The 26,439-nt window shown below is 32.1% G+C and overlaps 4 protein-coding genes across 6 annotated transcripts; 2 read left to right on the forward strand and 2 right to left on the reverse strand.

Moving 5' to 3' along the window:
- Positions 1 to 408: 408 nt before the first annotated feature.
- On the forward strand, positions 409 to 7,423 carry LOC105828190 (NADH-ubiquinone oxidoreductase 75 kDa subunit, mitochondrial). Its single transcript, XM_012666412.3, has 12 exons — positions 409 to 689; positions 926 to 1,090; positions 3,348 to 3,455; positions 3,529 to 3,894; positions 4,728 to 4,949; positions 5,129 to 5,264; positions 5,364 to 5,716; positions 5,786 to 5,971; positions 6,061 to 6,250; positions 6,386 to 6,561; positions 6,692 to 6,826; positions 7,011 to 7,423. Exons 2-12 carry the CDS (start codon positions 935 to 937, stop codon positions 7,161 to 7,163), a joined length of 2,181 nt encoding a protein of 726 aa, XP_012521866.1. The 5' UTR covers positions 409 to 689; positions 926 to 934; the 3' UTR covers positions 7,164 to 7,423.
- A 253-nt stretch (positions 7,424 to 7,676) lies between these two features.
- Positions 7,677 to 13,553, reverse strand: LOC105828192 (general vesicular transport factor p115). 2 transcript variants are annotated; one of them, XM_036282513.1, is made up of 13 exons: positions 13,535 to 13,553; positions 12,577 to 12,695; positions 12,140 to 12,368; positions 11,061 to 11,323; positions 10,773 to 10,974; positions 10,539 to 10,690; positions 9,829 to 10,019; positions 9,593 to 9,765; positions 9,059 to 9,486; positions 8,788 to 8,968; positions 8,511 to 8,698; positions 8,039 to 8,419; positions 7,677 to 7,969 (listed from the first exon to the last, which is right to left on the reverse strand). In XM_036282513.1, exons 2-13 carry the CDS (start codon positions 12,652 to 12,654, stop codon positions 7,907 to 7,909), a joined length of 2,529 nt encoding a protein of 842 aa, XP_036138406.1. In that variant the 5' UTR covers positions 12,655 to 12,695; positions 13,535 to 13,553; the 3' UTR covers positions 7,677 to 7,906. The 2 variants fall into 2 exon arrangements, with proteins under 2 accessions (XP_036138406.1, XP_028050343.1); XM_028194542.2 differs by lacking the exon at positions 13,535 to 13,553 and adding an exon at positions 12,812 to 13,053.
- A 2,813-nt stretch (positions 13,554 to 16,366) lies between these two features.
- On the forward strand, positions 16,367 to 22,560 carry LOC105832121 (mitochondrial-processing peptidase subunit alpha). Of its 2 annotated transcripts, XM_036282895.1 has the most exons (13): positions 16,367 to 16,542; positions 16,712 to 16,873; positions 17,020 to 17,273; positions 17,349 to 17,415; positions 18,345 to 18,546; positions 19,113 to 19,205; positions 19,306 to 19,478; positions 19,674 to 19,782; positions 19,868 to 20,076; positions 20,303 to 20,468; positions 21,545 to 21,677; positions 21,758 to 21,892; positions 22,298 to 22,560. In XM_036282895.1, exons 2-13 carry the CDS (start codon positions 16,824 to 16,826, stop codon positions 22,357 to 22,359), a joined length of 1,653 nt encoding a protein of 550 aa, XP_036138788.1. In that variant the 5' UTR covers positions 16,367 to 16,542; positions 16,712 to 16,823; the 3' UTR covers positions 22,360 to 22,560. The 2 variants fall into 2 exon arrangements, with proteins under 2 accessions (XP_036138788.1, XP_012528238.2); XM_012672784.3 differs by having other exon boundaries at positions 16,372 to 16,873; positions 17,349 to 17,428; positions 18,361 to 18,546.
- Positions 22,561 to 22,578: 18 nt separating this feature from the next.
- On the reverse strand, positions 22,579 to 26,129 carry LOC105832122 (60S ribosomal protein L5). Its single transcript, XM_036282896.1, has 6 exons — positions 25,994 to 26,129; positions 24,579 to 24,764; positions 24,306 to 24,440; positions 23,638 to 23,840; positions 23,123 to 23,300; positions 22,579 to 22,872 (listed from the first exon to the last, which is right to left on the reverse strand). The coding sequence occupies exons 1-6, from the start codon at positions 25,994 to 25,996 to the stop codon at positions 22,684 to 22,686; spliced, it is 894 nt and encodes a 297-aa protein (XP_036138789.1). The 5' UTR covers positions 25,997 to 26,129; the 3' UTR covers positions 22,579 to 22,683.
- Positions 26,130 to 26,439: the final 310 nt, after the last annotated feature.

Consider the following 26,439-nt stretch of genomic DNA (forward strand, 5'->3'; position numbering starts at 1 on the left):
TACGGAATAGCGGTCCTGGCTTGTTCTTTTTCGCTGCACTCTTAACTAGCTGTTATTAAGAATTACAGAAAATGCCAGCTGAAAAAAGTCCTCATAGGCTGGGTTCGGGGAGACGCTATTAGCGCTAAAAGTATTACTCCTTCCTTCATTACTCCTGCTGCCATTATAGACCCCGTATAATATTTCATAGTATTTTAACATGTCTGTACGTGCTATGTATATGTATATTGTATGTATATACCTTTGACTTATATAGTCAAAGGTATATACATATTGGAACATATTTTGCGTTTACGTAAAATTATTGATCAAACCATTCGTGATTACATACAGTGACGCAAAAATAATCTATGCAATTGTGACGGCAGTAGATCGAAAGCTTTTTGCAGCATGTGAAGGGGGATGGTTGGCAGCACTCGCTTCACTCTTTGACCTGCGTCGAGCGATCGATTCGACGAAGCGACTATTGGCTGTCTCCTTCTCTCTTGTCTTGCTGACAAGGGGATAGAGAAAGATGGTTGCTTCATCTTGATTCGACCGGTTGATGCAGATCGAAAAGTAGAACGAGTATTGTCAGCCATTCTTAGCTATAGCATGCTGTGAAAATCTTCCGATCTGGCATCACCATGATCACCATTGCTCATCATGAGCTCAGTGTGGTTTGTTAGGTGTTTCTGACGCAAGAAAAGGTACCTAAAAGATAGCTATGGTAGCTTTTAACTGTAATTTAATTTACGTAATTTCGCGTGTAAAACATTCAGCGAACCAACCGTCGAGATATCTTGTCGAATGCTCGCTTTGGCTACACTTTTTCGAGACATGTCGCTCGCGTAGCCGTCGTCTCTCCCTCTTAGGTTAAATTCGCCATTGACGGCAAAGTTTGTTTATTACATAATAATAAAATACTGGTGTGTTGCTTGCTTAGCCTGACAAGATGTTGAGACTACCGGTCGTGCGGGCCACAGGCCTGACAGGTGGAAGGCACTGCGTTGCCAGTTTCCATACATCCAACAAGCTGCAGCAGGAGCTGGTCGAGCTTTTCATCGACGACAAACCTGTGCAAGTACCACCGGGAACCACAGTTCTGCAGGTACCAATGTCTTATTATTCTGTCTTCAATTTTTTTTACTCACATTTACAAGGAATAGTTTGATATTGGCTACATTTACATCGTGTATTTAGGCCATGGCCTGTATCCTAAATTCAATCCAAATAATTTGTCTCTTGCTGTAAACACTTCGTAGATTATTTAATCTGGCTTCAGGTACTTAAAATAAAGTTACTTAAAACTTTGGTGTAAATGTGCACTACCTGACCTGAAAGTTCAGTGCTATGTTTAGTAGAAATTTAGCCAGAATGTAGTCATACTACATAGTAACTGTGTTCAGTGATGTTGAGTGAGCTATAAAATGAGTATAAAATGAGCTGTATAAATTACTTTTCAACATTATGTAAAAATAATGAACGTAAAACTTATTAACTGTCAAATATTGTTAAACTGTCAGATTTGTAATAAAATAAACAATTAAAGATATAACCAAGAAATAGCATTGAAATTATATTTTATATCTCTGAAATATTTTATGTTTTATTACAAATGTAAACAGTGGACAACTAGATCTAAATCATAGAGTATAGGTCAGGCTTTACATAAGTCTCTGAGTATAAACATAGTCTATGTAAAACTTATTTCATATATATAACAGAGTTGCTGATATCAGAATACGCTTAAATAATATCAACATTTTGTTTTTAGTTACAAATAATATTTAGTGACAAAAGCATCCATAATAAAAAAGGCCATGTAGAAGTGTGCATTTGATCGTGCCGTATTGTTGCCACTTTTCCTCGATGCTAATTGGTTCTCTCGCTTAACTTTATGTTGCGAGAGTTGTAATTTGACAGTTTAATTTTAACAGTTTAGTTAAAACAAGTGTACGTAAAGCGCGTGCTGCGTTCTATTGAAGTAAATGAGAAATGAGACAAAAATTTTACAAGTTTTTTTTGTTTTATAGATTCTAACACATTTTTTGAAAAATCAATATAATAACTAATACAAATTTTTGATCAATGAATTTATTTATAATTAATAATGTAATTATAAAATTTCACACTTAATTTTTATGTTTTTATAAAAGATTTATTCTAGAATATTTTACATTTATGTAAAGTATTTGTATTCTTGTATATATTCTAGTTCATATATAAATATAATATAGTATACTTATATATTCATAATTAGAAAAGCTCATAAAGCTAAATAGTTATTGTAATAAAAAAGACCAAAAGAAAAAAATATATATATTTATGGACTTAAAATAAACATAAAAAGAAAGAAATTTGGCATTTACATGTATATTTAGAAAACCTTGGGACGGACAATCATGAAAAGAATTTACTTTAAATTCATCAAAGATATTAATTAATTATTAGTATGTTAGAGAAAGTATTTAATAATTTTTAAAAGTGTCTCGATTATTCTGCAAATTCATCAAAAGTTAAATGTATATAACAGGGAATTACGAACAATTTATCTGTTTTTTAAATGAAATGGATAATAAGCGAATAATTATATTTCAAATTTATATAAAATATTAAATTTATCTACGTTATTATCTATTCAACTAGTCGAGTAGTTTATAATATTTTTTTTTTATTTTATGTTTTACAAGGTAATATATACATGTGTGCGTGCATACATGTGTGCAATATATTTTCCTTTTACATTATGTGCTAATAAAAATAATGGATTTCTTTTACAGTACAATATTTGATTATTTTATTCTATCTATTTATTACAAAATAATAAACATTTAATTTCTAATATATAGAAATTCTTACATTTAAAAGGCGTAGCTGCCAAGATCCATTAGATTGCAAAAATTTAATAATAAAATCAAAATAGTATTTAATTAACAACAAATAAGTTCATTTCATTACAAAGGGAAAAGTATTACAAATCTTATGGTAATATTTATACTGCAAAACTGATACTTTTTGCTCAATATAAAAAACATTCTTACTTTCATAATCATAAAAGATTCTAGATATTATTTTTATATACAAAAGTGTAATTGCGAATTATAATTAATATAAATAAAAAAAATTTTTATATTGTTCTGACATACACAATGTACATAATAATAATGAAAAGGAAAGAGAATGATAATCTTGAAGGGGACAACTCATTTGTCTGCGAATAGTTGAGAATTACATCAAGTGTTTTTATCTCTTATTAATGGTACTACTAAGGATATAGTTACTACAACATAAATAAAATTTATCGAAATCGGAAAGAACGAATCCTGATAGTTTCTTTATTAAATGTAAAATAATTTTTCTTTCAGGCTGCTGCCAAAGTGGGAGTTGAAATACCAAGATTTTGTTATCATGAACGTCTTGCTGTAGCTGGAAATTGCAGGATGTGTCTTGTAGAAATAGAAAAGCAAATCAAGGTATGTAACACAATAATACCATTAAAGGGATAAAGTGCGTCAACAATGAATTAATCGTAAATCTATCCAATAGCCGATTGCTGCGTGTGCTATGCCCGTGATGAAAGGTTGGAGAGTGAAAACCAATTCCGACCTGACACGGAAAGCTCGTGAGGGCGTTATGGAATTTCTGTTGGTTAACCATCCGCTGGACTGTCCAATCTGCGACCAGGGCGGCGAGTGCGACTTACAGGACCAAAGTATGGCTTTTGGAACTGATAGGAGTAGATTCGTCGATATTAACTTCTCTGGGAAAAGAGCAGTAGAGGACAAGGATTTAGGACCATTAATCAAGACAGTTATGACACGCTGCATACATTGCACAAGGTGCATTCGATTTGCTTCGGAAGTAGCCGGTATTGATGATTTAGGAACCACAGGTCGTGGTAATGATATGCAGGTAAATTTAATATTTTATATCAATTTGAAATATGAAATAAATAATAGAGGAGATTAAGAATCTCTATATACAACATGGACTCGACTTGTTACTTATGAGTCGCTCTCACACGGAGCTACATGACACCTCAAATCGCTTATTATTCTTCTTTAAAAATAAATTTTGTTGTGATTGTTCTTGTCATACAACAAACACTATAACAAGGATTTCAGTTCCTCAAAATATTTAGGGCCATTTTTCCTACTTCTTTGTAAATTTGCCTATTAGGTAAACATGTGTCTATCTTTATCTTTCTAAATAAATAAAAAATAAAGACAGATAATAAGTATTTCAAATAAAGTTTTCTAATAAAGTGACTCTTAGATATTGTTTTATATATTCAAAATTTTATGCCAAAAAAAACTGAAAAATCTGGAAATTTCAGAAAATTTAAATTTTACTTTTTTGAAAATTATGGATTTGTATGGGTATTGAAGGAAATTTTGTAGAATTTTGCTTTTAAATTTTCTTCTGATAAAATTGTTTCTTTGATTATTTTTTTTTATGCAAAATTGATCATAAATAAGTATGACATATATATCCACGTACATTTCTATGTTTCTTAAGACTCATAAATCTTTTATAAAAATTATTGACAATAAAAGATATTCTAAATTGACATTATGTCTCATCAATGTGATCTAGACGTGTGTTGTGGGCAGAGAGAGAATTTTATTCAATTTTCATGGAATTCTTTTACAAAATTTGAGTAAACACTTGGTATATTTTACACTTATTTATTTATTAAATGTTATTTTTTTAAAAATTATGATACAATTATAATGATTTTAAAGGTGGGGACGTATGTTGAAAAAATGTTCTTATCCGAGTTGTCTGGTAATATCATCGACCTCTGTCCAGTGGGTGCGCTAACTAGCAAACCATATGCGTTTGTTGCTCGTCCATGGGAGACACGTCGTACTGACAGTATTGACATTCATGATGCTGTTGGTAGCAATATAGTTATCTCTCATAGAACTGGAGAGGTTTTAAGAATATTACCAAGAGTGAATGAGGTAAATATAAATAAAAATGTTTGAAATTGATTAATATTTATTATGTACATCTAATAGATCCATAATATTTCATTAGTTATCAAATTGTTCAATAACATTTATTAATATATTTGTAGTAAAGAATATAAAAAATGCATGATTTTATTACATGTTAATAATTTGCACTATAATATTTCTAGGAGGTGAACGAGGAATGGCTCTCGGACAAAGCTCGTTTCTCATACGATGGTCTTAAGAGGCAAAGACTCATTACGCCAATGATAAAGATCAATGGAAAATTGGAAGCTGTGGATTGGGAAGATGCACTTGTTGCTGGTAGGATTTATTTATTATTGAATTTGTTTATACATTTAATAGATCTTTTGTATTTTGTTAATGATCAGATTGTTCAATAACATCTTTTATGTTAATTAGCTGCTAGACCTCTAGCGAATTTACCAGTGGACAAGTGCGCTGCGATTGCTGGAAAATTAGCAGATGCGGAAGCTCTTATCACTATGAAAGATTTAGTGAACAAATTGGGTAGCGAAGCACTAGCCACGGAACAGTGCTTCCCGAAAGACGGCTCGGGCATCGATCTGAGGAGTAACTATCTTCTGAATAATACTATCGCCGCGGTTGAAGACGCGGATGTTGTAATATTAATTGGAACAAATCCAAGATATGAAGCACCACTGGTAAACACACGTCTCAGAAAAGGCTATCTACATGGTGAACAAACAATTGCTCTTATTGGCCCAAATGTAGATTTGACATATGAACACGAGGTACTGTTATTTTTATCTGTTTTGTGATGATATATAGATTATTTTTCAAAATGCAACTTTTTTATATAGCATTTGGGAGAGTCTTTTGATATAATAATGAAATTACAAAACGGCTCGCATCCGTTCTGTGCGACTCTAAAAGAGGCTAAAAAACCACTCGTTATCCTGGGCGCCGATCAGCTTACTCGAAAGGACGGAGCTAAAATTCTCTACGAAACACAAGCGCTAGCAAAGACTTTAGGAGATAACTCAAAAGTAAGTTACTTTAATCTACTATTAAGCTACTTTTTCTAATCTTATAGAATCTTATGGAAATTGTATTAATTGTATACTTTGCTCTTTAGACTCCTCAGGATTGGAAGACGTTAAATATACTGCATACGAATGCATCTCAAGTCGCCGCCTTAGATATCGGCTACGGCTCGACTGTAGAAGAAATCAAAGAGCAACAACCAAAAGTTCTGTTCCTTTTGGGTGCTGATGATGCAAATATTAAAAAGGAAGATTTTCCAAACACATTTATCATTTATGTAGGTATGTATAAAGCAATTCTAAAGACAGTTATATATTAGTAAAAAAGTTATATTTATATTTCATTTATTCCAATATCAAGTTACTTATAATTTTTAATAAAGTCAAATTACGATTGAATGATATTCATAATTTTAGGGAGTCACGGTGATGCTGGAGCAGCTATTGCGGATGTTGTACTGGCTGGAGCAGCATACACCGAAAAAGTCGCAAGTTATGTTAATACAGAAGGTCGCTCCCAACAAACATGTGCAGCAATTACACCGCCCGGGTTAGCGCGTCCAGATTGGAAAATTATTCGCGCTCTTTCTGAAGTAAATAAATTCACATAAAATTTTGTGTAAATGTTACGACTGTTGAATTATAATCAAGATTGAAAAGTTGATTAGAAATATAAATATAGATTTCCAAATATAATCATATATTTTTGTTCAATTGTTATAGATGGCTGGAATTACTTTGCCCTATGACAACCTGAACGATGTAAGATCCAGGCTTGAAGAGGTCGCGCCTCATCTGGTCAGATATGGCGATGTTGAACCAGCTAATTTCTTTACGCAAGCTTTAGAGATGGCTAAGGTTTGTATCTCTTGATAAATTTCTTGAATGTAGGGATAATATTTCTATTCTGTATCCGGAAGCCCTTTCTATTGAATGTAGGGATAATATTTCTATTCTGTATCCGGAAGCCCTTTCTATTGGAAGCAACGTCAATGGCCGTGAAAACTTTAAGTCTAAAATATTTCTATTGTTTGTTACATAGCAACAGTCTGGAGGATCATTTTTACCAGACTCTGTGGACATCAAACATAAGACGTTGGATCAGTTCTTCATGACTGACGTAGTTTCACGAGCGTCTTTAACTATGGCGAAGTGTGTTCAAGCAGTTTTAAAACAACGACAAAGTGTAGTATAAGCCAATATTGGATTGATTAAATTCTTACCTGTTAGTTACTTGATATTACTGGCTAGATATTACGACATCCCACAGCCAGTGGCGAGAGAAATTACAAGAACATTAAAAAAGCATCAAGATGTATTTATATATATATATATAGAGCTCTGTATATTAAACTACTGAAAATGGGAATTTACAAATATCGTCTCTGTCAGTCCCATTAATTGTACATTCGTAGTTAATAGGACATTATTTAAAATAAATACAATATAAATATACTTCTGTTTGATAATTCTCTATAAATATATTATTTATAATTACCACTCTAGATATCAAATTATTGAATGTACATAGGAATGTTTGGTGATGATTTCTTCGGTTCAATATAATTCTGCTCTTTTTTTTTTTTTTTCTTTTTTTTTTTTTAATAAACATTGAGCACCTGAATATATGTTAAAAAGTATATTAGAGTTAGAATATTATAATTCAGTTTAATTAAAAAATATCTTCGTTAAATCGAATTTATATGCATTTTCTAGAGAACGTGACTAAATGTATTTATTTATACAACTGTGTACATGTACTTGTGTACACAATACTTGCGAATGTGTAAATATACACTTGCATATGTTTTATATGTTTATATGTTCACATTTATACATAAAATAAGAGAAATCTTAAAACACGTAAAAAAGAAAACTTTTTTGTTGATATAAAAATTCTATTATCAATTCATCTGAAGGAATGACAATTAGAACATCTTAATTACTTGATTCTGGTTGATCATCTGTATCAAGTTCCCCTGAACTTTCATCAGACTCAATCTAAAATGAAAGAAAGATTTGATCTGTCATGTATGAAATGTGTCAAGAAAACGAAAACTTAATAAATACCTTATCTCCTAATTCAATTAATCTTTCTTTATACATTGTAATTTTACTATCTTGATCCGTCAAAAGTTCCAAAAGATCTTCTTGATCTTTCCTTAATTTTTCAAGTTCATCTGTCTTCGATTTCAATTGATACTCTAGTTCTGATTCTTTATTTTCCTTGTTCTTCTCATTGTGCTGTTGCATTATTTGTGTATATTCCGCTAAACGATTTTCTAAATCTGCAACCATTGTTTTATATTTTTGTAATTCCTTTTCTAAATCTACATCATTGTTAGAAGCAATTGTCTCTTTCCCATCTCCTGTATTAGCCTGTGCAGCTCGAAGAACCAAGTTTTGATCTCGTAAATGACTGACAGTTGATCGAAGTTCTTGTACTTGTGCCTGTAATAACGTTAAAAAATTTTAAATAGTATATTCTATAAATATTGTCTCTAAATATGTTGTTTTTTCTTAAAAAGAAATTGCTTGCTACCTCAAGTTCTTGTTTTTCTTTCGTAAGAAAATTATTAGCTTGATTTAGTCTTTGAATTTGTATATCTTGCTCTCTAATAAGATCTTTGTACTGTGAAACTAACGTACTATCAGATAAGTTCATCACAGATAATTGATTTCTATTTTGATGTTCATTATTAGCCTCTATCACCGATTTTATTATAACGCCTAGAAAGATGAAAAAATTTTACATTTCTAAAAAAATTAATATTTTCTTATTATCGTAAAAAATTTAAATGTTTAATATATCTAAATACCTTCCAAACTTTTTAGCAATCTACAAAATTCGTGATCCAATAAAAGCTCCGACGGATTTTTAGCAGAAGGCTGTGGGTGTTTCAATGTTCGAGAATATATTTCGTGTCTGGCAATACTACCGGTTGCATCTTGAAATTTTTCTAAACCTATTCTATTCTCAATCAAATTGCATACTTTTTCCTGTAAAATAATATAGAGCAATTATTATTTTAAAGTCACACATAATCACTTTAAATATCAGATCGGCATGAATGTTGGTAATATCTATACCTTTGTATAAGTGGGTACGCTATTATCGTTAAAGTGTACGCAAATACCAATGAGTAAGGCACACATACACTGCAGCAAGGTCTCTTGTAAATCGTCGTTATTTTCTTGCGATGATAACAGGGCTGTTAAATATGCTACCGAAGAGTCGATAGCCAGAAACGATTTTACTGCGAGCGGACAATACGATGTCCAACGACAAAGCAGAATCAGCAGGCCCAATTTACACTGAGTTTTATTACCTTGCTGCAATAGCATAACGCACTGTTGCATAAGCGTCACTGGTGGTTTTCCAATATTAGTTGCGAGGAGTACTCTTAGAAGTTGCTCCTTCTGACTTATGTTTTCGATCAGAGCGTGAGACAACGCCACTGCGGAGAACCAATTCGATAGAGAATCCATAGAGAACAGTCCACTACACAGCAACTGTCCTAACAACAGAGATACACGCAAAACAGTCTTGCGTTATTTCACAGTTTCAATCAGGAATGTTTTTGTCTAGAATTGAAAAAATCTTTTATAAAGGAACTTACGAACCTGTAGTTAGCGACGGCGCCTCGTTGCCTTGCGGTAATAAAGTCTGAATTAACTGCGTCTGTCCCACCTCGTTCTTATACAGAAAGCATTGGAAGCAATATAATACTGAACATCGCAAAACAAACGGTTGTTTTTCATTCACCATGGACATCAATAAAACGACGATAGCCGGCCTATAATATATGTAATTTGTAATTTTTTATTACTCTAAATGATACGCGTATATGACACGCTACCTCGGAGGAGTGCTCGGTGCCATAACACCCGCCAAAAATTCTTGATTACTAGCATTTCCTCTTATTACTTCCGCTACAGTGTTAATTGTCTCTGTTAATACATCTGCTGGCACTCCACTGGCCATTAAGATATCGCACAATGCTTGCAATAATCCGCACGCTCTCATAGTTCGTTGACAAGCTGCAACTGCCTTCATATATACAATTATTCGATTATTAATTAAAGGTACTAACAAGCATTATAAATTATAAACACAATGGAAGAATATAAAGGAATGTACACCTCCAACAATTGGTTGCGTTCAGCAAGAACAGTTTTGTAATTTTTGTATACCATTGCATTTGTCAGAAACACAAATATTGCTCTATATTGCTGTAGAGACAATTTTGGACATAAGTCGCTTGTTTTTAACAACTATAGACAACAAACAACTCCTTGATGTTGCTTTGGTAAACACATTAGGTTTAAATATTAAGAATAGAAATTAAGGAATTTTTTACACAGTTTTCTCAATAACTACTAAACATAATGCACAATACAAATAAAATATAAATGTATCATCTAAGACACAATATAATTTATTTATTATCCATAATGTTTACTAAGAAAACTGATTCTAAAATTTCTACATTGAATATTTAATATCTAATAGATCACTTTTCCTCTCTAATATACAAAACTTTACATAACGTCATATTATGTTTCTTACTTGAGCAGGAGCACTCGGTGCTACTAACGCTCGTACAACTTGCACCATGCAGTGAACATTAGACACTTTCTGAGGACTCCAACCACCAAAATTGCTATCCTCCATCTCATTGGGAATTTGAAACATTGGTGTCAGTTTCTGAATATAACTACCTGCATATCACAAAATAAAAATTGCAGAATGATGCAATTATAAGAAAAATATTAGAGAGATCCAACTGCTTAAATATATTACCTTCTTTAAAGAAGTTTTGATTACTAACATTTCCTCGAAGAAGATTTAACATTAATAAGAGGCAATCTTCCACAACGATACCGCCATCCGCATTGCCCTCTTGCTCAATAACATCAAATATGCGATCAAATGCATTTTCAAATGCCACTATTTTTTGTATATTGGCATTGCCTTTTGTCAGCTGGATGAGCAGTAACAACACCTATATATAACATAAATAACATACTGTAAGCAAAGCAATCTCATTATTTTAGAAGCGTTCATTCAAAAATAACAAATTTAACATACTCCATTGCGTATAACTTCTCTGTTATCACTCAGTAAATCCATTAACTTAGAAACACCCATTGGACTGATCAAGATTATCTCCTGAATATCTTTAGATCTGTTTTCCAACAAATGTGTCAGTAAGTTTAATGCTGGCCACCTAACGCGAAAATCAAACTCTTCGAGAAACGTCAGCACTAAACCAACGCTGTCTGGGTTCTTAATAAATATTTCTGTAAACTGCTCTCCTATCTTGTTGGTAAACCCGTGTTTATCCATCTTATCTAAAATAAAATGTAAAATGTAGACGTAAGAGATAATGACAATTAGACACAAAATGGACCAATTTCAAATCTTCAGAGTGGCAACTAAAAACAATTTTTTTGTAGTCTTTTTCATAGTTTTTGAGCTGCCAAATCTAATTCTAATTTTTAAATAATTTTAATTTGTCATACAAATATTAAAATCAGCTATTAAATATAATGAAAGAAGCTGTTATGATATGTTAATAAAATATAAAACTATATAGTAAAATATAAAACTATAAAATAAAATATAAAACTATAAAGTAAAATATAAACAATATTCTATGAAAATTGCCTGATGTGTGAACAACACCTATTAGTAAATGAAAGATCTTTTTCAATCAAAACAAAGATTTTGCTTAAAAATATTTTTTGCACAAATCTTACAATTTTCAATAGTAAAATATTACAACAGAATACAATATAATTTGAGAAAAAATCTTTAAAAGACATAATGCTCTCAAGTCAAGATTTAAAACATATTCCATTGATAATGCTCTTGTTCTTTTAGATATTAATAATTTTTTAAATTTTCCTTAATTAAGAGAACAAAACATGAGTTATTAAAAATGAACATTATACTGGCAAGAAAACAGAAATTAATACGTTTGTAAAGCTTAACAATAATAATTTACTAGATTTAATAGATTTACATACTGAATTTAAAATGTCTTAACCAATTAAAATTTGTCCAAATTTAATAAGAAACTACAAAAAAAATAGTTTCTCCTTGCTACTTAAGGGATCAAAATCGGCCCATCATCCTTGAGTATATCAAAGAAAACTCAATTCTACCCTCTTCCTCGAACATCTCGGGATTTGTTATATTGCACAAGGTGTCCAAGGCCAAGCTGATTATCTCGCAATCCGTTCTGTCAATCTCCAGTACCTGTCGCAGTGCATCCATTCCTATTGCACCCACTTCCACGCGATATGTGCGTGATAAGGCCTTGAGCGCGCGGCAGGCATCCCTTCGATCGTCGAGCAGAGTAGAAGATTGCAATCTGTCTACCAGTTTCTCCACCTGTATTATTGAAACACTTAAGTATTGTGACAGCAATAGATGTTGAATCCTAAGCTATTTGTAATTGAGTTTTCTCGATAGAAAGCTCTTTCTCGGATAATAATTAATAGCAACATGATTGCCCAGGGAATCGCACGGATTTTATCCAAAACATAGAGAAATAACCTTTGGCGTGGAAAAAAATGCAATATTTGTCAGTGCCACTCACAGTCTCGGCGCCCGTTGGCTGCGTGCCGGCGGGAGCGGTCCCCAAGACGGACTTCAGGCTGCTTTTGAAATACTCCATTTCACTCGTTTCCTCTTTTTGGCTAAATTTTTCTTCACCACCTGTCAATGTAAACTACATGTCACACGTCGACATTTTAAAGAGGTATCTTTCTCAATGTCGTTTATGCGCCTCAACGTTTTGACACGTTGAATTCGGTGGTGACGGTGAGGCTTACATTTAAGGAGAGTTCACATTAATAGTAAAATAAAAGTCGCACGTGCTGCAATAAAGTGAACATAAGTCATTTTATCTTTCTCATTCATCATCATAGAGCTTGTATTAATGGAGGGGCCTTGCCGCCTTGGGGTGCGTTCCACTTAACGCCCGCAACGCTCATGAGCGTTGCTTATCCTTGTTTAATATTTGATAACCAACAAGGATGAAATGATTCCACGGTCGTTGCGAGCTTTAAGTGGAACGCACCCTTGATGCATCGCGACGCGCGCGGGGAGAATCGACAGAGAGGTGGATATATTCTGTCTTTTTTCGTGTGGGAACAGGGGCCCGATTCTTGAAGTCATTCGCAAGAGAAACGTATACGCAAATACTCGCTCTAACAGAAAGTTGTAAGTTTATTGGTTGAAAGCCATACGATAGCCAATAAATTTCCAACTTTTCTGTAAGATCAGAATTTGCGAATACGTTTCTCTTGCGAATGAATTCAAGAATAGAGCCCCAGGTTCGTAACTATACAATCTGAGGCCCAATTCTCAAACTCGTACGAAAAAAAATTGCTTACAAAGATAACACTGTGTATTCATTAAGTGGTACATAATTTAGAATCTAAAAGATGCATGCCAATCAATGAATGCACAGTATTACTTTTGTATGTAAAAATTTTTTGTACTAATTATAATAGCCCGAGGCCCAAGTAGGCACGAAGTAAGTAGGCTCGTACCTGTCGTACCGCTCGTATGTGCGCTTCTTTCCTTTTAGAAAATGGAGTGGTGAGGATGTCCAACACGAAAAGAGACAGAATATATGAGAATATATTCATGTCTCTGTCGATTCTTTCCCCGCGCGGACTCCGGCCTTTGAAAAGAACATGCCACTAGTTTACACCGAGCACTTGGTACGCGTATCAAATAGTAAATAACTAGTGAATGTGTTTAATCATTGGCTTAGTTTACATCGTCAAAACCTTAGTACGCGTATTAAGTTTGGTGCGCACCAAAGCCTTAGTACGGGCGCGTTTACATCGAATGTACTAAGCATGTACTGTGAAAAATATAATACAAATTTAATTCATGTTGATGTCTCCTACTAAGACATTTTCACACCGGTTTTTAGATTTTAGCACTGAGGTTATGCTCAATTGCTAAATTCTCTCTAAAATGCGTTTTATGCGTTTACATCGACATTTGTATCACTTGGTACGCGTATCAGTTTAGTACGATACTCCTACTTGATACGCTCGTACCAAATTGATCCGGCAGCGTTTACATCGTACTAAATATTTAGTACGAATTTGATACGAATATGGTACCTGGGGCTCGATTCTTGAATTCATTCGCAAGAGAAACGTATTCGCAAATTCTGTTCTTACAGAAAAGTTAGAAATTTATTGGATATCGTATGGCTTTTAACCAATAAACTTACAACTTTCTGTTAGAGCGAGTATTTGCGTATACGTTTCTCTTGCGAATGACTTCAAGAATCGGGCCCCTGATACGCGTATTAAATGCACGATGTAAACTAAGCCATTAGGTTTGTTCTGGTTGCCTACACTTTTACACTTCTACGAAAAGTATAAGTTCTCATTGGCTGGTTAAAAATATAAACCAATAAGAACTTATATTTTTCGTAGAAGTGTAAAAGTGTAGGCAACAGAACAAACCTATTGGCTGATCAGCTTAAATTCACTACTTGATACGCGTACCAAGTGCTCGGTGTAAACTAGAGCTATGTTAGCTGATCAGCTTAAATTCACTACTTGGGTGCGTTCTTAAATTCGCAACGGATGCAGCCAGATACACCAGAATGTCATTCCATCTTTGTTACTTACAAAAAGTAGAACAAAGATAGAATGACATTCTTGTGTATCTGGCTACATCCGTTGTAAATTTAAGAACGCACCCCTTGATACGCGTATCAAATGCACGATGTAAACTAGTGGCATGTTCTTTTTAGCTGCACTGCTGTGCACTGCTGCACTGGGGCTCGATTCTTGAATTCATTCGCAAGAAAACGTATGCGCAAATACCCGCTCTAACAGAAAAGTTGCATTTATTGGTTAAAAGCCATACGATAGCCAATAAATTTTCAACTTTTCTGTAAGAACAGAATTTGCAAATACGTTTCTCTTGCAAATGAATTCAAGAATCGAGCCCCTGATCCAATAAGTTAATATGAGAAAAAATATATTTTGGTCTGTTCTTTCTAGCTGCACTGTTGTACTGGTGCAATAAGTTAGGACGGGATTCATAGACCGATCTTAAGCTCAAGCATTGTCTTAAGTCTAGCTTCGAGCCGACTTGAGACTTACTTAACCAATGAAATAACAGCATTGACGTTTCAAGATCGTGCTTAAGCTAGAACTTGAATAAGATTCGACTATGGCCGGTATTCATAGTCAATTCTTATGTTTAAGATCATCTTAAGTACAGTCTTAAGATGCCATCAACCAATCACAGAGCCGTATTAGCATCTTAAGACATTACTTGAGACGATCTTAAAATAAGATTCGACTATGAATACCGACTTATGAATTCCGGCCTTAGAATGAGAAAAAATATACTTGTCTTACTTTAACTTATTGCACCGGTGCAACAGTGCAGCTAGAAAGAACAGATCATTTGTCTCACTTTAACTTGTTGCACCAGTGCACCAGTGCAGCTAAAAAGAACAGGCCATATATCTTTAACGCGCCCTGATTGGTCGACGCAAGTTACGCATTAGGCCGGATCTACAATAGATGTAGTAAGCCTTAAGCCATAAGGAATTAACCAATTATATTCAATTATTCTTTTTATATTCAATTATAATTGGTCAATTTCTTATAGCATAAGGCTTACTACACCTATTGTAGATCCGGCCTCACGCAAGTTACGCCGCATGTGAAAGCGGCCTTACATTGAAAAGTGAAAGGCTTCTAGAAAAAACTTTCTTACCTCATCTCTTAACTTGTAAAAATATTTTATGCAATTATGGATGCGTTCGGGGAGACACTATTAGCGCTATCAACATCAGTTTATCCTTTTTCTACTTTTAATGAGTAATGAAGATGGACTGATGCTGGTAGCGCTAATGGCGTCTCCCCGAACGCACCCTATATATCTTATGTTGAAAAAAAATTATACGTTAATAGGTATATCAGTACATCTTCTAATAAATATAATATATACATTATAAACTTATTATATTTCTATTTTAATATTTAAATTATTATATTATATATATAAATTTATCGTAAACATACATTGTAAATATGTGTGTTTACTATGATTTTCTTGACATTTTTTTGATAAGAATACGTACAAAATATCAATGTATGCGCATAAATATTTAATATTAACTGAGTGCGCACTAAGGCTTGTTTACATACTTTACATCAGTATTCTTATATTTAAGAATACATGTTCAAAAACTATTTAACCAAAAAAATAATTCTATGGATGTTGTATAGATCATTTTACTGGTTAAGAAGTATTTTAAGAAGAATTTAAAATGATTCTTAAATAAAAAATTGACTATAAACAAGCCTTAATATACATTCAGTGCGCACTAGTGCAAGCAACCGAATTCGCTATCATAAATATTTTATAAACATTTTCTACTGTTTGGGAAACGATTTTTGATTCGTCGTTCCGCCATATCATGCGCAATGCGCAATACATACCTACATTCCATTAAGTTCTGCCGTGAACAAATCGGATCATCGGATGATCGGAGCGCATATTGAACTACGTACGCAATCTAACCTAATATTTTGCAAAGTTGAAATTTTATCTATATATATAAATTAACGATGATTTGTTACCAAATGTACTCGAGTATTTTTGCTCGCGAGTCCATTATGTGAGAAGTGCACGAAACTCAATCGAGATTTGCCGTTATTTTTTGTTTCATCCGACAGGCACACGTCCACGTCGTAGACGCTTTTTGAACGCATCTCTGTAACTTTCAGCAGCGGCGGCGATTCAGTTAGAATTATACAAATTTGTTATAAGTCTCTTTAAATTAATAACATGTTTTCGAGGATGTCACAAAGGCCGTTAATCGGTGCAATTAAAAAAAGGTAATGACGATAACATGATCTTGGATTATGAAATTGAATTAAAGGTTTTTGTAACCTTGTCCCTCTTATCCTTTTAAAATAAAAAAGAAAAAGACAATGTAACATTTATATCAAAAATTTAATATTATATATATATTTTTTTTCAGCTCAACCCACTCACAATATTTCAATGCCTTGCAAAAGTGTAACTTCTCTTCCCAAAGAATACCCCCTGATTTGAAAGAGAATCAGAAGAAAACTGTTACATCATTTCCACCATTGACAGAAGCTATTCCAAATTTGCCAAAAGCCATTTACTCAACTGCGAAAGAGGAACATCAAACGACACAGATTACAGTCTTGCCAAATGGGTTAAAAGTTGCATCTGAAAATAGATTTGGACAATTTTGTACCATAGGTGGTAAGTTGAGATATTGTGCCAATTATAGATACAATTTTATACAAAGATTATTATGTTATTATCTTGATTTTTCAGTTCTTATTGACTCAGGTCCACGATACGAAGTGACATATCCCAGTGGCATTTCACACTTTCTTGAAAAGTTAGCATTTAGTGTAAGATTCTTTCATCAAATATTACTGTTAATGTCATATAATAAGCAACTATCAAAGATTGTTAATCTGTACTTGTAGCTGATACAATCTATTCAATAATTTTAAATGGTTAAAAAATATTTTTTACAATTAATGGTTATTTTTCAATTTGTATGTGTGTGTGTGTGTATGTGTGTGTGCGTGCGTGCGTGCGTGTGCGTGTGTACACATGCATACAAATTGACATATATATATATATATATATTAGGGTGACCCTTATTTTTCAACTTGATTATTTTTTAATGCACAGGGCCTAATTTTTTTCGTATTGCTATAAAACACCCGCACAGCAAATTTCAGTTCATTTGGAACACAATACCCGTGCCGACTTATATCGGAACATGTTCATACAAGTTACGCTAGACTCGCTAGAGTACAAGCGCGCGGGCGGCACACACTCACTTTGTCGTCACTCAAATGCAATTAGTCGCGATATCAACACAGTTTATTTAATTTGAATAAAATGTCGGTTAAATTACGAAGTGCTAAAGAAACTATATTCTTAGGTGGGGAGGCAAACCACCAGATAACAGGTGCAAAATTACTGTCAAATCGACAAGTTCTTGCGGTGTTGTTTTTCAACATTCGTGAAGACTTAAGAATAATAAAACATTTTGAACTACCATCATATTTAGAAGAAGTGAATTTCTCTTATTTTGAAAAACTTTGGGGCCTCGTCGGCACGGGTTAGAATCATCGTACAGGGATGAAATTTCGTATCTGAATAGGCCATGGTAGTTATAAAAAAGATAAGGGGTATGCGTTTTTAAAATCGAAAAAAAAATTTTTTTGGTCATAAGGGACACCCTAATATATATATATATATATATATATATATGCATGTATGTATATATGTATACATATACATGCACAACAGAATGTACTTGTTGCAGTCTACAAACACATTTAACAGCAAGGATAAGATAATGCTGGCGCTAGAAAAGCATGGTGGTATATGTGACTGTCAAGCATCTCGCGATACATTTGTTTATGCAGCATCTGCAGAACGTCGTGGACTGGACATAGTAACTCAAGTTTTAGGTGATATTGTCTTAAGACCTCAAATTACAGAAGAAGAGGTATGTTGTACAAGAAATGTACTGTACCTTGTTGTTTAATTATGCAGTAATTTATTTAATTCAATTATTAGTAAGAGAGAAATAAAAATATTAAACTTTTAAGATGTTAATATATGAATAGTTTCCTACGAATAAATGTAAAAAGTTAAATTTTTAGGAAATAAGAAACTATGTTTAACTATTCTGTTTCTTTAAGTTATTGTATAAATATGATAATTCTTTAGATATAAAATAGATATAAGAATAAAGTTATAGGCTTTAACATTTTTGACAACTCATTTAAAAGAAAAAAAACCCTCTGGATTTATTTTTGCAGGAATAAGTTTATATGAACTTTTTTCATCTACTCGACCTCATTAACATGTATAAGTTTTACTCCGATTTTTCCAAACATCCTGTATTTTTAATTTTTGTTTGATTCTTTCTGGAACAAAATTGTTTATGACATGAGAGAAAATAATTTAGCATCCATAATCCAAATAAATTCACTTAAAAAATGGATTTGTTTTATTTTTGTTTTAAAGAAAACTATATATAAATGAACCAAAGTCAAATCCTTTTTACAGGTACAAATTGCTAGACAAACAGTACGTTTTGAATTGGAATCTTTGCATACTAGACCAGAACAAGAACCTATATTGATGGACATGATTCATTCTGTAAGTTCAAATAGTTCTACATATATCTTAGAAGAATTACCAATATATTTTTTTGTTGTAAAGTAAAGAAAATAATTATACGTGGATGTTATATTGATAGGCTGCATACAGGCAGAACACATTAGGTTTGCCCAAGATCTGTCCAGAAAAAAATATTGAAAAGATTGATAGGAAAATTCTACATACATATCTCAAGCATCATTATGTACCGAATAGAATGGTGGTTGCAGGAGTTGGTGTTGAACATAACGACCTGATTCACGCCGTTACTAAGTAATAACTATAAATTTTCTATATGTGACAAGTAATTTAAAAATAAATTTATAAATATTTAAATAATTTGTAAATAATTATAGGTTTTTTTTTTAATAAATTGAATATACATATTTTTTATAATGTATGATATTGATATAATTTGTTATATTTTTAAAAGCTTTTTATTTATATAATAATGTATTTTTGATATAGATATTTTATAGATCAAAAACCTATTTGGGAGGAACAACCTGATCTTATTCTATCAAATAATGTACATGTTGATACATCTATCGCACAATATACCGGAGGACGTGTTTTGGTATAATCACATTATAGTGTATTAAACCAATTATTTTTATTATGGAATTAAAAAAGAATAAAAGACTTGTTTATGTTTTTAATAGGAGGAATGCAATGTGCCAATTTACGCGGGACCTAGTGGTTTGCCCGAATTATCACACGTTGTTATAGGCTTGGAAGGCTGTTCTCATCAAGATCCAGACTTTGTTGCTGTATGTGTATTAAATATGATGATGGGTGGCGGTGGCAGTTTTAGCGCGGGCGGTCCTGGAAAGGGCATGTACACGCGTTTATATACCAATGTGTTGAATAGGTAATATATTTTTATTCAAATATAAAGAAATCAAACTTTGAACAATATAAAATAATTATTCTATACCTTTATACTTTTCTGTATTTTTGATAATCAATATGTTCATAAAAATGAGTAAATTTATAATTTATAAAATTCATAAAAATACATAGATTAAAAATAGATTTGTGTTATACCTGCATTTAGACTTGATCGAGAACATTACATCAAGAAAATTATGTTATAGGTATCATTGGTTATACAGTGCAACTGCATACAACCATGCTTACGCAGACACTGGGCTATTTTGTATTCACGCCTCATGCACACCATCTCATGTGAAGGATATGGTAGAAGTAATTATACACGAGATGGTTGCTATGGCAAGCGAAATTTCAGATAGTGAATTAGCGGTATGATGTTATTTTACATTAATTATTAGTATTTGAATTTTATATATATATATATATATATATATATATATATATATTTAGTATTATTTGAATTCCATTAATATATATATATAGGCTCCTTTCCAAAAGCATAGAATTATTCTTTCTTATAATGCAATGTGCGGAGCATGCAAATGTTTTCACGAGTCGACCGCAGGAGTCGATCACAAAACTGTAAATTTTAAATTTTTGTTCGTTTTTCATATAAACTTGCGTACACCACACTCCGTTATTGTCTATATTTTAATTCTGGAGAAAGATTTTTAATTCTGTATAATCAACAAAAAGATTTGTTACTAGAACAATAATCGCGTTTGATCGGTAAAACAGATTCATCTCCAGCATCCAAGGGATCCTGGAGTGCCTTTGAAATTTAATCGAGATCGATAATGTAGAGTCATTCATGCACATCATTAATGAGATTTCATATGTATTTCTCGTATAGACTTAGAAATTCTTTTCTAGAACTAAAGTACACATATTAATATCAATCTATGAATTGAATTTTATATTGAGAACGAAAAAAATTTTTCTCATATTGCTCTATTTATCGACTTTTTACGCGTACATAATTTAAGTTTTCGTTTTTTAATTTTCTAATTTGCGAAATGTGAATCTTTTTTTCTAGGTTTCTAATCTTATTTCTAATTGCACGATATTATTCCTGAGTTTTTTCCTGAGGAGGGAGGGCGACGTGATTATTTTATACATATAAATTGTAGATTTTTCGTATAAAGCAAATATTGTCGTTAGGTGACTAATAAATAACTTTTTTTATTTATCAGAACAAATCTTACGTCACTCCCTTCATTTTTGTGCGTACTTTAATCCTGTAAAAGGATTTTGCATTCTGTTATTTCAATTCGAAAATCCAAGTTTCCCAAAAAATAACGGTAACTCTCACTCCCAGATCCCCTTAAATTTTGACAAAACTAAAACGTTAGAAAATTTTATACAAAAAGTCAGAGAATCTCTAATTTTTACTAAATTTCACTTTTTCATCGGTAATTAATCTTGGAAATATTTTTTTTACATAGAGAGCGAAGAAACAATTGCAATCGATGTTGCTTATGAATCTGGAACAACGGCCCGTTGTATTTGAAGACATTGGTAGACAAGTTTTAGCAACTGGCACCAGGAAACGACCAGAATACTTCATGCATGCTATTGGTAAGTCGCAAATATCTTAGAAATTTAATAAAATAACAAAATGAGTTTTTTAATATCATTCATGAAAAAAATGCTTATAGATGGAATATCTAAGGACGACATCAACCGAGTAGCGCGACGTTTATTAAAATCACCACCTTGTTTAGCGGCACGTGGCGAAGTGAAGGCTGTACCTCCCATGATGGACATTACAAATGGCTTACTTAATGCGCAAGGTCGGTTACCCGGTTCTCGCAGCAGATTGTCACTTTTTCGTTAAAACCGTGCGTAAGATATTCGAAGTCTTCTCCGCCTAAATAAATACTTATCTACGTTGAATTGTACATTAATAAAACTCTAAACATTCGTTTTTTACATTGGACTAAATCACTAAACCTTGAAAATATGATGTGATATGCGTTATATTTTCACTATTAAACAAAACCTTGAATTACCAAAATAAGATTTTTTTTTAATATTACGATATTAGAAATTATAATATTAAACGAAATAGAATTGACGTCGAAAATTTAAAATAATGTATAATATGCAAAACGTTCCTTATGTATACTGTCTAGATTTTGTACATAGAATATAAGATTAATAAATTATATATATATAATTTGTTCGTCGTTCAACAGCACGAAAGAAAGTAAAAGATATATCATTAACCAGAAGAATAATGCAAGATACACAAGACTGATCTGAGATTAGATTGATCAAGGTCAATTTCACGTGAAAACTATGGCGTTCGGATCTCTACACACAGCATTTAGATAATTTTTAAAAATAATTTGTTTTAATGTACAATAAAATTAGAGTTTGCATGAACTTAAATTTCTAATTAAGAAGTCAACTTGTATCTTGGTGATAACTTGTAAAAAATAAATATTATTTGCATAAATTGTGTACACAATTGTAATTAATAGATACATATATTTGTATCAAGTTTTCTTTATTCTTGGTTGATTTATACACATGAATCTGTGTATATAACGTTGCAAAGATGATCCAGAGTCAAGAACAATTACACCTCTACTTCCTCCAAGGTCTTGAGGAAGGAGGCCTTCTTCTGGGCCACACGATTCTTCCTCTCAGATAATGACAATTTCGCGCGATTCCATCTCTTCTTAACAGCTGGCTTTTCTTTCGTAACTTTCACGTGTTCTGGATTGTTCCGGATGGCTTCGTGAGCTTTTTTGTATATGTTCTCGATCTATAAAAGAAAATAATTTTTTTAAATGTTTTATCAATGTTTATCTATATATATGTAATAGTGTATGTAACACAAGGTTTATTTTAATAAATGCAATAACATGCATTTACATTTAACAACCAATGAAGATTGCTATTGTCCAAATGCGACGCTACATAGACTTAAATATCTAAGCAGCAATTTTTAATTGGACGTAAATTAGACACGTTAAGATCATACAGATATATTTACACAATTTGCGATTACTCACATCATTCGAAGAGATGCCATGCTTAATATATTGCGAGAACTGCCTCTTGAAAGCTTCGTCATCCTCTTCTTCCAAAGATCTCATATAGTTTGCAACATGTTGACCAAATATGTGCTGTCGATGTACATCTGCATTGAACGACTTTGTTTCACTGTCGTAGCCAGGGAATCTCTTGGTACTGCAAAATCAAATAATAAAGTTATTGAAGCTTAGTTGATATTACACATGATAACATATACGTTTTAAATTTCATATTGTTAGATACTGATTTTATTTCCTCTTGTATAACATTTACACAATCAAATCAAATTTGCAAAGCAAATTTCAAAATTTTGATAATACACATGTCATAAACTACCATTTTGCATTCATGTCTCATCTTAAGTAATTGTACAGAATTGATTTGATTAATAGTTTTTTATTTCATTCTACTCATGAGAACGCGAAAAGCTGTTAAAAATTATTAAATCCATACAATTAAATTACATGAAAATACAATTATGACTTTTTGTTACCTATGTGGAATATTGAGACCACCGTCGACAGCGCCTTTCATAGCGCCAAAAACTCGGGCGCCCGTCGTGGTGCGCATTAATCCTGTATCTAGGTAACATCTAAAGGCACCTGGGCCGTCATCCAATTCCTCGACGTTGTACTCGTCACCATTTACATTTGTGTTACCCACGTACAAGGTATCCAATCCCAACTTTTTAAGAAGCTATTGAAAATTAAAATTTTACATTTTATAACAATGATAGATACTATTCAATATACAAATATTTGACAATTTCTTGCTAATTCAGGTATTATACAACAGGGAACAATCGTGTTTTCTTCATGGAAATATCAAAGCGAGCTGAGAGTGTCATCATATTAGCAATATGTTATATTTCACAAATATTTGCACTCCCAACTAGAAGTTTGAAAACGGTTGCAATTTTCTATTAAAAATTTTTTCAAGTTTATGAATCGAGCACATTATATCATTTTTTCTATTCTTTTAATATACCTTTTTTTCTGTAAACCTTTTAATTTCAAGCACATAGTTAAACTTCTACAATTTTTTTCAAAGATATTTAACTTTTTGTAAGATATAAGAAAATCGTTAAATATATTCGAACTTATGGCTGGGAGTGTTTCTGTTTTTTTTTTTTTTTTTTAAAGTAAAGACAAGATAACTTACTCTTCTGGCCAGAAGTAAGCCAGTACAGTAAGCAGATGCATAGTTGGTAAGACCAACTTTAACGCCATACTTGGGAAGTTCATGGCTGTAAGCAGCACATACAATCCTGTCCCCTTCGATTCTTGAGTAGGCAATCTGGAATAAGACTATGCACTATTAGATAATTATTCTTACATAAACTTAATTACATACACTGTGTAATAAATTTTTAAGACACTATTCTTAATCAGTCTGTAAAAAAAAGCTGTGTTTTAAAAGTATTATTTGAATTACCTGGCACGTAATGTCCTTGTTGGACAAACGTACAATCAGTCTGTACTTAGGTGTATTGTACTTGTTCTTGTCTTGAACAGTCAGCCGTTTGCGAGCATAATAATCAGTTTTTCCTTCACGGCGCCTCTTAAACTTGACTTGGTACCGCTTGAAGTATTGTTTATTCTTGACTATTTTGACGAAACCCTACAAAGAAGCACACAAGTAATTAGAAGCAAGAGCATTAGGCAGCCACTTTTCTGCTGTATTAGAGCAAATCAACAAAGTAGTTTTCTTTTCATTTTTCCATCAAAATCAACTGAATATTTTCATCATATAATCACTATTCGTCATTTTCTAATAATAAGCGTCTCAGACAGCACACAATATTTATCAAATATTTATTTGAATATTTTATAAATATTTTTGTGGTCTTAAATTTGACAGATCATAAAGATTTATCATAAAAATTATAAAAATATTTATAAAATATTTACAAAATATCACTACAAATCTTTATTTTTTATTTATTATAAAGTCTATATTTTAATAATATGTTGAATAAATATTTTTCCTTCATGTATATAAAATATTTATATATTTTTAAAAAATAAATAGAAATAAATATTTATCATAAATATTGTGTGCTATCTAGAGTATAATTTGCATTTTAACTAATTAAATTATTCTCTAATCCACAAACTGCAAAATATGATACGTGATATCCGATATATCCGCCATCTTGTCTTATATTCTAACTTCCCTTTTTTTCCTCTTTCATATATAGTTGAATTAGGCCTGATCTACAATAGCTGGAGTAAGCATGGAGTAAGAAGTAAGACTAGGCGTAAAAGGATTAATCCAGTGTAAGAAAGCTGGCATAAGGGCGTAAACGAAATAAATTATTTTCATTTCGTTTTACTCCTACTCCTGCTTTTCTTAACTCCTGCTTTTCGGTCAATCACAGTACAGAAGAAAATTACCTTACTCTTACTTCGTACTCCATGCTTACTCCAGCTATTGTAGACCAGGCCTTACAATCTTTGTAAAATTATACTCACATAATTCTCTAGTTTTTTCTAAAAATGACTGGCGGTATCACATACCATCTGGTAGGTTAAGAATTAAAATATTAAATATATTGAAGTCATATTCAACTTTATTACATGCAGATATTTGCTTACCTCTTTTTTCACACAATAAAAATGTTTCTTTATTCAAATAAAATGTTTTAAAGAGGTAAATAATATTAAAACTATATGAACAAATTGTGCAAATTTATCTAGATTATCCGGGAATCTGGACTCTAACCATGCGGCAAGTAAATCTCTTTGAAAAATAGGCATCACGCGTTCTTGTTAGCTTCCAATCAATCATTCATGTGCAACACAATACATTTTACCGAATAAACGTTATATTGAAAAAAAATAACTCACCATTATGTTAAAATTTTATGAAAAAACTCGAACCCCACAACAGTCCATACAGAAAGGGCAGCTGCGAAAGAACCAAAGGAAATGGCGGCCTCACGCCGTTAGTCACGCCAGTGGATAAGACAGATAACTGGATACGGCGAAACTAGTTGACAATCAGAGCCAACGGAGATTAGCGGTAATAAAACGCGTTGATCAAATTGGCGCGTTAAAGTGATACTTTCAAAAAATTATATAATTATATCAATTATAATACTAGATATAATAATTATAATACAATTGTATTTCTAATAAAAAAATGGTATATTATTATATATATAAATCACATTTAAATGATTTCAAAATAAAAAACATTTTAATTTAAAAAAATTTAAATATTTTTACTATAAATTATATAAATGGCTACCATATATATAATAACAATTAATGTATTAAATAAGAGTTCGAAA

The sequence above is a fragment of the Monomorium pharaonis genome, chromosome 2, assembly GCF_013373865.1.
Source record: "Monomorium pharaonis isolate MP-MQ-018 chromosome 2, ASM1337386v2, whole genome shotgun sequence".
Lineage (NCBI taxonomy): Eukaryota > Metazoa > Arthropoda > Insecta > Hymenoptera > Formicidae > Monomorium > Monomorium pharaonis.

Coding starts and splice junctions, on each gene's coding strand:
- LOC105828190 (XM_012666412.3), top strand. CDS start 935: ATGTTGAGACTACCGGTCGTGCGGGCCACAGGCCTGACAGGTGGAAGG. Junction 5,717..5,785: donor ATTTGACATATGAACACGAG/GTACTGTTATTT, acceptor TTTTTTATATAG/CATTTGGGAGAGTCTTTTGA. Junction 6,562..6,691: donor TTATTCGCGCTCTTTCTGAA/GTAAATAAATTC, acceptor CAATTGTTATAG/ATGGCTGGAATTACTTTGCC.
- LOC105828192 (XM_036282513.1), bottom strand. CDS start 12,654: ATGGAGTATTTCAAAAGCAGCCTGAAGTCCGTCTTGGGGACCGCTCCC. Junction 10,020..10,538: donor CACCGAGTGCTCCTGCTCAA/GTAAGAAACATA, acceptor GTATATATGAAG/GCAGTTGCAGCTTGTCAACG. Junction 8,699..8,787: donor ATTGCTAAAAAGTTTGGAAG/GTATTTAGATAT, acceptor TCATCTTTCTAG/GCGTTATAATAAAATCGGTG.
- LOC105832121 (XM_036282895.1), top strand. CDS start 16,824: ATGTTTTCGAGGATGTCACAAAGGCCGTTAATCGGTGCAATTAAAAAA. Junction 17,274..17,348: donor ACAATTTTGTACCATAGGTG/GTAAGTTGAGAT, acceptor TTGATTTTTCAG/TTCTTATTGACTCAGGTCCA. Junction 20,077..20,302: donor TATACCAATGTGTTGAATAG/GTAATATATTTT, acceptor ATTATGTTATAG/GTATCATTGGTTATACAGTG.
- LOC105832122 (XM_036282896.1), bottom strand. Junction 24,441..24,578: donor ACAAGGACATTACGTGCCAG/GTAATTCAAATA, acceptor GTCTTATTCCAG/ATTGCCTACTCAAGAATCGA. Junction 23,301..23,637: donor GGTCTCAATATTCCACATAG/GTAACAAAAAGT, acceptor TTGATTTTGCAG/TACCAAGAGATTCCCTGGCT.